General features: G+C 46.2%; 2 protein-coding genes across 3 annotated transcripts in view; one reads left to right on the forward strand and one right to left on the reverse strand.

The window, feature by feature from the left end:
* The window catches only part of TMEM86A (transmembrane protein 86A), an 84,027-nt gene that overhangs the window by 51,290 nt on the left and 23,444 nt on the right, over positions 1–9,293 (forward strand). The gene's annotated exons all lie outside the window — the stretch shown is intronic.
* The window catches only part of IGSF22 (immunoglobulin superfamily member 22), a 57,956-nt gene that overhangs the window by 12,679 nt on the left and 35,984 nt on the right, over positions 1–9,293 (reverse strand). The window contains exons 21-24 of one of the 2 annotated variants that reach the window (XM_025202114.1): positions 6,754–6,946; positions 5,265–5,564; positions 1,438–1,764; positions 3–67 (exon numbers count right to left, since the gene is read on the reverse strand). In XM_025202114.1, coding sequence (XP_025057899.1) covers positions 3–67; positions 1,438–1,764; positions 5,265–5,564; positions 6,754–6,946 — 885 coding nt within the window. The remainder of the gene's footprint in view (positions 1–2; positions 68–1,437; positions 1,765–5,264; positions 5,565–6,753; positions 6,947–9,293) is intronic. The other variant, XM_025202113.1, reaches the window with a different exon arrangement.

Consider the following 9,293-nt stretch of genomic DNA (forward strand, 5'->3'; position numbering starts at 1 on the left):
TACATTATGTGCTTTGATTTCTGAAAACTTTCTGTCACGGTGTCCAGAAGGCTTTTATCATCTTTATCTTGAGAGAGGGAGAAAACAGAGAGAAAGAGATGTTATAACCACTGACAATTGACTAGCAGCTTATTATAATTTTCTGTAGAACTTTTGGAAAATGCTTCGAGAGTCTGTGCATCAAAAGACATCAATATATAAATGTAAAATGTTGTTTTATTACAGTTTTTGTGGGAAGCAAGCCCTGCACTTTTGTGATTTCCAGGGTCTCTTCTAGCCTCCTTGTTTTCAGCTTCTGGTTTCAGCTGTTTCAAACAAATTACTTTGTATCTTCATTTTTCTGTGTACTGTTTAAGACCAACACAGATTGATTGCTTTTCCACTATAAAAATGTAGGAAAAAAGAGTTTGGATATTTTTCAGCTCAGAGAACAGGAAAGAAAAACCCTTCCCCCTACACACATTGTGTATATAAACACAGGGGGAAAAACTCTATCTGAAAATCAACCTATAGTTCAGAGTAGTAATTGCATTCATCACTATTCTCCTATAATTGATGCAGGTTGAATTACTTCTTCCTTAGCAGTGATGACAGAAGGAACTGAAGCTTCAGAGTGCTATCATTGGCACTTGTCAGCAAGCTGTGCAGAAGCAACAGTCATACAAAAATAACACTGAAAGATCCATCCAAATATAGCCTCTCATTATTGGTGCTGTATCAGTTTCTTTACAAGCTGTGCCGGGCAAAGTCTCTCTCAGTTTTAATTTAAGAGAGCTCTGACATGCCATGAAGCATCAGGGCTTGTACTTTGAGAAAGGGGAGCCCAGGATAAATGCTCTTCAATCCTATGTCAAAGGGTTGGAGAACTTTTCCTCTTAAAAATTTATCATTTGAGCTGTCCTTCGGGTTCTGACTCATGTGATTCATTCACATATAAAATCTCACCATTAAACACTCTCCAAGAAAGGTTGCCATCTAAATTGAAATTCATGGGATACAATTTTCAGATTCCTAACATCTATCCTGTATAACCAACTTGCCAGGCAATTAGGAAACTCCACATTCAGTAGACAGTAACACAGTTGATACCACATCTCCAACCTGCCCTGCTGGTACGTCACCATGGTATTATTTGGTCCCCCACAAAAAATACAAGTCACCATTAACCAAACTATCTTGTTGCTGAACTAAGAGCACTGTTGGATTGGGGAACTTCCATGTGCTCTGAAACGAGAAAGAGGGATGTGGAAAGAGAGTTCATAGAAATGGAAAAGAGTTTACTCTTTGTGTCTTTGCCTTGAGCCTTTCACCAGCAATGAAGGAGACAATTTCAGAGAGGTGACAAGGTTGGCTGTGGTCACAGACATCCAAGATGGAGATACATGCCTGGTAGAGAATCATTGCCAAAGAACAGTGCAAGTGGAGAACTCAACTTACCATACACGGTCAATGTGCAGCTGCATTTCTCCTGACCCAGCTCATTCTCAATAGCAATGGTGTAGTCTCCGCTGTCCTTAGAGGTGACGGTTGGAATCATCAGTGTGCAGACGCCACTTGTTGAGTTGTACCAGAATTTTGAGTGTGCCGTGATATTCACGTTGCCCTTGTACAGGGTCACTGTTGGGCGGGGATTGCCGATGTAAGCACAGCTCATGGTGCAATCATGGCCCCGACACACGGCATGGTTCTTCAGTGGGGTAATGAAATGGGCAGCATGGCGCCAGTCTTTCTCATGATACTCCTTCATCTTGAAATTAAAACGTTCTGCCAAAGAAACAGACAGATCATCACTAACGGCCTTCAATAACATGAGTTAGAAATACATATATGCAAACTCGGAGCCATGCCAGTTGGTCTTTGGGGCTCCTCCCACACTGGTATGAGTTCAGAGAGATTTCAATGGACTCAATCACAGTGGTGTAAGACTCAAACCTTGAGTCTCTTTTCTCACCAGGGAAAACTCATTGCAGAACAGAACAAATGAGTAGCATGTCTCAATATGTTGGTTCTTGGTACCCCACCATTGGCACACTCATCCTTCTCTGTTATTACAAACTGAGTGTGTCTACATGAGATGTTTTACTGTGCAGTAGAGCAAATTACTGCATAGTGAGAGTCACTGTCTACATGTGCAGACCCTTACTGCACAGTAATTTGCTCTACTCAGCAGTTAATTTGCTACCTGAAAATGCAAGTAGCAAATTAACTGCTGAGTAATTACTGTGCAGTAAGGCACATGTAGACAACTGACTGGGAGCAAATTTGCTCCCAGTTACATGGGCAGCAGGGGCTAGGAGATTGCTCCCTGCCTCCGGGAGCTACCTGCTGCTGGGGTGGGCTCTGCCACAGGAGCCTGGGTGGGAACAATGGCCCCTTGCCCTGGCAGCAGGGACCTCCTAGCCCCTGCTCCATGATCACAATTTCCTTGGCTGCTGCAGGGGGCCGGTGCAAGGCTGCATGGGGCAGGAGCAGACAGACTGCTGCCAAGAGCAGCAAATCTGCTCCCAAATGGGCACACGTGTAGACACGTGCCTAGGGTGGGTTTACCTTAGAGTAATTTACTCTGGAGTAAACTCATCCTGCAGCATTTGCATGTATAGATGCACCTACTGGAAAGGAAAATGTCTGAGCAGGGGAAGTGGGGACAGGAAGTAAGAACAGCAAACTATTCTGTTAACGCTGCATACAATCTTAGACAGGCAACATAACACCTTTGTACTCCCTTCTGTGAAATAAAGGTGTCATTTTTCTGTTCCATATTGATAAGAACATAAGAAGTTTCATACTAGATCAAACTAATGGTCCATCTAGCCCAGTGCCAACAGTGGCAGGAGTGGATGCTTTAGCAAGAGAGCATGAACAAGGTATACTTAGGTCCTTGTAACTTGGTAATTTTGGGTGGTTCCTGGAGCTCTTAACCCCTGGATCCATCCACACATTAACACCTGAAACTTGTTTTAAGCACTTGTTATATAGCTCGAAGTTACACCACTCCAGTGTAAGATTACCTCTGATCCGTGCTACCCAGCTTGTGTTACACTAAGGCATAGCCACTCTAGGCTATAACTTAGTGTCACACTGCCCACCCCTCTCTCCTGCTGGCCCAGATTAGGCCCACTGGCCCCGCCCCCAGCACCCCAGCCTTGCTCGCTGTTCCACCCCACCCTCTGCCCTGCTTATTTGTGGCTGCCCAAACTGTCTGTCCTGGGGGAGCAGGCAGGGAAGGATTACCCTGCCTGCCCAGGTGCTGCCGCTGCTGCTGCTTTCTGGGCCAGAAGAGCAGCAGCCCAGCAGCAGTGGCTGGGCAGACAGGTTAACCTGTGTCTGCCTGCTCCCCTGAGACAGACAGTGCAGGCAGCCATAAGTAATAGTGCCCTGGTGGCAGGGGGAGGCAGGAGGTAGGGGGGAACCCTGAGGGGCAAGAAGGGAGTCAGGGGTGGGAGGAATTGGGGGAGCCCCAGGAAGCAGGGGAGGAAGCCCATAATAGAAGGGGGGATTCTTACCTTTTAGTCCTCCAGGTCCCTGCTAGCCTGAATGTATGACTGCTTCAAACTCAAGCTAGCACGAATAGCAATCAACATTTGTGCAGCTCAAAGTGCAAGGTGTAACAAGGCCCATAGAGTGATCTATCTCTTGCCATACCCTCCCTGGCATCTGGAAGGTATTGTGAAGCTTACTCTAGTTAAGGTAATTGACTTTTTAAAGTGGTTTGGATTCTCTGGATCACAGCTTGCTTTAGAAATGCAAATAATAATAAATTATACATGAGCATAAACTGAAGTAAACTTGGGGAAGGCATAATGCTTCTCTGCCAGCCTGTTGCAAGGAGTCAGGGAGAGCTGCATAACATGTTCCAGTGTCCACTGCAGCAATAGGCTGGATTTTCAGCTGTTACTTATAAGCATTTTTCAGATCTGCCATAATGATTCTGCTGCTGGAAGGTGCTCCAGCTGGCTAAAATTAAATAGCTTAGGGAAAAACTCTGCCCTCAGCTTTTCTCATTATCCTTAGGATGTGAGGTTATAGCAAAGTCCTTCTACCACTCAGTACAAGTGCGAGACAGCATGCCATTTTCAACAAGAGGTAGGGAGTAGAGCTTCCTTGCTGCAGCTTCACCCTATCCCACATGAAGAATGAGCATTAGCAAGTTACTGTATTATTCATTACAGTTGACTCTGCTTATGAATTGACACCACATTTTCAGATTAAATTTTAGGAAAAACAGTTCCCTCTTCCCCCTCCTTGCTAATTTAGTTGATAAGTACAGGTAGAGATCTTAACCTTACAAAATCCCATACAGAAGCAGATAATCAAGGAAAGGTCCCAAAAGGTTAAGTGCATTAAAAATACTAAAATAAAAGCCATGCTGAAAAAACTTCTATTGCATTCACAAAAATACTATAAGTACAGGTTTCCCTCGCTTTATGCAGGTTCTGTATGTGCAAATTTGCTCTTATGCGATAACTAATTCTTGGTATAAAAAGTGTCATATGTGAGGTAAATTCACTCATGTGACTGGTGTGGTGGAAGCCTGCAGTCAGCTGCTTTGTGTGGTGCATTGTGGGAGTGACGCCATAGGTGGAGGAAGAAAAAACTATTTGGGGGGCTGAGCTGGGTGGTGGTGCCTGCAGTCCAGCCCAGTCTGGCCCCGTCAGTGCAGCGCCCCGAGAGCTGTGAGCCATGAAGCCACCCAGCAGCAGTGCCCACGGCCCCTGCTCAGGGCAGCTGGTGCCTGTGCTTCTGGAGCTGGAGCTGCAGCTGCCCTGGGAGCGGTACAGTGCCATGTCAGTACAGTCGAGGGGTCAGCACAGTCGAGGCCTTGGAACATATCCCTATTTGTTACATTGTAAAGTGGGTTCCCTTTATGCAAATTCAAGTTATGCGCCGTTTTCCAGGAACACATGTACAGTATAAAGTGAGGGAAACCTGTACAAAAGTCACGATTGTTGGGACCTGATTGTAGGCTGACTCTGTGTATAATTCAAGAGCAATTTTTATTGCTCTTTTGAGGGAGAAGAAAAGATGACCCTTAACTGGAACTATAAAGTACAGAGAACCTAGTTTTTTAATTTCTCCCACTGAAGTCAAGTCTAATAGGTAGAACAAGAGCAGGTCCTAAGTGACTTGTCCAAGATTACATAGGATGTCTGTGGCAAGGCTGAGAATCAAACTTAAATCTCTGGGTTTCAGTCCAGTGCTGTATCTGTAAGAGCATCCTTTTCTCCCCGACCCCTTCCAGTGCATGCATACATTATAATGCTTACCTTTGTCCTTATTGATGTGCCAGGCATCTTTGGAATCCAGTGGGTCACTGTCACCAATGTCATTGCGAGCAATAACTCGGAAGAAATATTTCCTCCCTGGAAGCAGGCCGGTGACAGTGTACTTATTGCTGTAGACCTTCTCAGCTGCAGTGAACCAAGTGGCAGTACTAGCATCACGTTTCAGGATGACATAATGAGCATGTCCATCATCCATCACATCTGGGGTATGATCCCATTTGAGGGTCACTGTGTTTGGAACTTCCTCGACAAGCTGCAGATTAGTCGGTGGCCGGGGGAAATCTAACAAACAGGGAACATATTGAGGTATTTGATTGTCTTAGTTGGGCAGACTCCTTATTTTTTTTCTTCCCTTGGAGCACTCCCCTTTCCATCCAGATGCTGCCTTATGAATTATTTGGGAACACTGTTGTGTGCTTAGGAAATTATGGAACGGCACTTGGAATCATAGAAGAACAGGGGCCAGAAAAGACACCAGGAGGTCATCTAGTTCAATCATCTTCTCAAAGCAAGATCATCCCTGTTTAAACCATTCTACCACAAATATTTGTCTTATCTGTACATCAAAACTTCAAATGACAGAAATATTAGAAAGTTCTTCACAACCTCTCTAGATAATATGTTCCAATTCTAACATTCTCAGTTAGAAAGTTCTTCACACTATTCTCATAGAGAAGGGTATTGTCTTATTCACCAATATCACTTTTTGGAATCTATATATTTCTCAGAGGAATCCTGTTCAAGTACGACCATGCCCAGGCCTGCTTAGCTGATGAAGTGTGACAAGAACATAGCATCAAGTGCTCTCACTGTAGGCACATGCTTGTGTTCCTAAAATGAATGTCTGTGGACCGTTCCACACCCAGGTACTCAGAATCTATGGCAGACTATTTCATTCTCTGTGTGTTTCCCTATGCTAGAATTATTCACACGGGTTTCAAGTAAATTTATTTCTCTTGAGGAAGAGTCATCAAGCATAGAAGACATTAAAAAGTCCCTAATTCTCAGCAGAGTACCCTGACAAGAAGACTCTACTCTTGCTTGGCTCAAGAGGAACAAGTGAGGTATGCAAACAGAAGTAAAGTGTGAAAATATGTGCCATGGCAGAGATCTCACCTTCTCTCTTCTTTGGGGTACAAGGTGAATAAAGCCCCTTAGTAGCTAGTTGGTTCAGGCCCTGAGCTCTAACCTGCAATGCAGTAGAGACTATAGAGTTACAATAATATGAGGTGGGAAAGAACAGTCATACTGATGAGCCATTTCTCCCTTTGTGTGCAGATTACAGCTTATCATTCTATTATTAAAACATGATATTGTGGTAGGGTTTTTTTTCCAAATAAAGCATTTTCTTGCATGGAAACACCAAGCTTCTGAACTCTGGAACTGATGTACAAACTGAATGAAATTCACCTTGCTGGTTGTATAGGCCCCCTGTTAAACCCAGCTCTGCCCTGTTTGTACAATACTGTACCTGCCACTCGCACGTGAATGTCATAATGAGCTTCGCCATAGTCATTTCTGAGGAGAATCTGGTACAGACCAGAATCAAAACGCTTGGTGCTGTGAATGAGGAACTGGGAGTGATGCTTGCTTTTGGTGATGCTTTCTCGCCCTTTAGTGGGAACTCCATCTTTTTGCCAGGTCACGGATGGTGGAGGGGAACCCTGCACAAGACAAATGGGGAAATACAACAGTGGTCTAAAGTACTCAATCAGTTTTCTTCACTTGGAGGTTTGGGGGAGGAGAAAGCAATGACAGTTTGGCCTATATGTAGCAAAAGCATCTTTGATCTGATCATCCTGATATCAACAATGGTACTCTAAGGGGAATACTCCTAGTGAATTTCTACAGGAGAAATGCCAAGCCAAAGTATCTGCTGCTAGTATTAGGCTAGGACCCCATTTGGTGTAACCTGGTGGGACGGCATCCAAATTAAGCTATAGTGATTTACTTCAGCTGAGCATCTGGCCTTCGTTTTAAGATTTAAGCAAATTTAAAAAAATGGTCTGTTTTCCTAGCATTATCACATTATTGTAGCTACAATGTTGGCTACCAAATCTAAATAGAGGTTAAAGTTTAGCTCTGTTTAACCCTCTCTGAACTCTTAAAAATCTGAAGAAGGGCTGGTGCCATAGAAATAATACCTCTGCTTTTGCCTGAGAGAGCCAAGAAATTTCCCCCAGGTGATAACTATGGTTTCTTGATATAAGATGGGTATTAAACTCACCTTGTTCCCCAGGCTAGATCCACAGAGCCAACAGCTGCAGTGGCAGCAGCAGTGGGGCCAGAGGCAGTGGGGCAACTGGCTGTGTCAGCACAGCCCATGCTCACCCCCCTGCCACCAATGGCCATGTTCAGTGGCACCCTGGATTCTGCAGCAGACCTTGCCCCAAATCTTCTGACCTACCAGTAGCCTGGCAGACAGCATGGAATGGCTCTGTGGGCCAGATGTGGCCCAGAGGCTGTGCTTGACACCCCTGGTGTAAGCTGGGATAAAACATGCAAAGGACCAAACCCTGCTGCCCTTATTCAGAGCCTGATCCAGTAAGGTTCAGTGCACCTTCAGTTGTCATTGAAGTCCATGCTGATTGTGATTAGACTGGGAATAGGACTCCATCTTGCAAGGAACTAAGAGTTTCCAGTGAGGCTCACCCTCAGCTCCTATTCAGGCCCTCTCAGAGGTCGAGAGAGGCCTGGGCCACTTCCATTTTTTGAGGCTCAAAATACAATGCAATAATTTGTAATAAATGTTCCTTTTTTATTTAGCAAGTGCTTTTCTAGCTTTTTTCTTCTTCTTTCAATCCTGACAGTGTATCTCTGTGTCTGTGTGTATAACCTCATTTGGAGATAACGTCAAAAGTCTAAATTTGAGGCCCTCTGTGAATGAGAGGCCCGGGCCAAATGGCCCTCCTGACCTTCCCTGTGATAGGCCCTGCTCCTATTGATTCCAGTTGCAACTGAGAACATTCAAAGGGGGTGTGCTCAACACGTGTGCTTAATAGGGCTGTGCAAAACAGCACCATTCTGCTTCGATTTCTGTTTCAATGGAACAGTGTTTTGTTTCAAGTTTTGTTTCGAAAGCACTGCTCTGTTTCGTTTCATCAAAACCGTTTCGCTGTTTTGCCCATAGTTTATAATAGGGAAGCACGAAACTGCCTAGAACTGTGTCATTTCTAGCCTGATTTGGATGAAACTTGCTGGGATGGTAGCCCCTTCTGAGGGCATGAAGCCTGCAAAGTTTCAAGGAAATAGGCACAGAGGTTTCTGGGAAACTGCACCTCAAGGTGCTAACAAGCAAAACTGTCACTTGCCAGCAGCAGCAGCCTCCTGTTATTTGGCAGGCAGATCCAGGGGCCCACACCCCTGGGATGGGTGCAGGGCTGTGCCGAACTCCTCCCAGGGGTGTGGCCCCTGATCTGCTTGCCAGATGACAGGAGGCTGCTGTTGCCACCGGGGACCGGTGCTGGGCACAGCCCGCACCCAACTCCAGGAAGATTGGTGCTGCTGACCGTTGCAGGGAGCAAGGAGAAGATTGGGAGCCCATACCCCCAGGAGGTGTGTGGGGCTCTGCTGGACTCCTCCTGAGGGTGCGGGGGGCCCTCAATCTGCCTGCCAGATAACAGGAGGTTGCTCCTGCCACCTGGGACTGGCGCTAGGCACAGCCTGCACCCAGTGCCAGGAAGATTGGTGCTGCCGCTTGTCCCAGGTGGCAGGAGCAGCCTCCTATCACCTGGCAGGCAGATCGGAGGCCCCCCGCATCCCTGGGAGGGCTGCAGGGCTCTGCCGGACTCCTCCCATGGGTGCGAGGCCTCCCCAGTCTGCCTGCCAGATCACTGGAGGCTGCTCCTGCCACCTGGGATGGGCAGCAGCACCAATCTTCCCGGCCCTGGGTGTGGGCTGCACCCAGTGTCGGTCCCAGGTGGCAGGGGCAGCCTCCTGTCATCCAGCAGGCAGATCAAGGGCCTATGTCCCTGGGAGGAGTCCAACAGAGCCCCACAGCCCTCGCCGGGG

This window comes from Alligator sinensis, unplaced genomic scaffold (genome assembly GCF_000455745.1).
Source record: "Alligator sinensis unplaced genomic scaffold, ASM45574v1 scaffold983_1, whole genome shotgun sequence".
NCBI classification, from domain to species: Eukaryota; Metazoa; Chordata; order Crocodylia; family Alligatoridae; genus Alligator; species Alligator sinensis.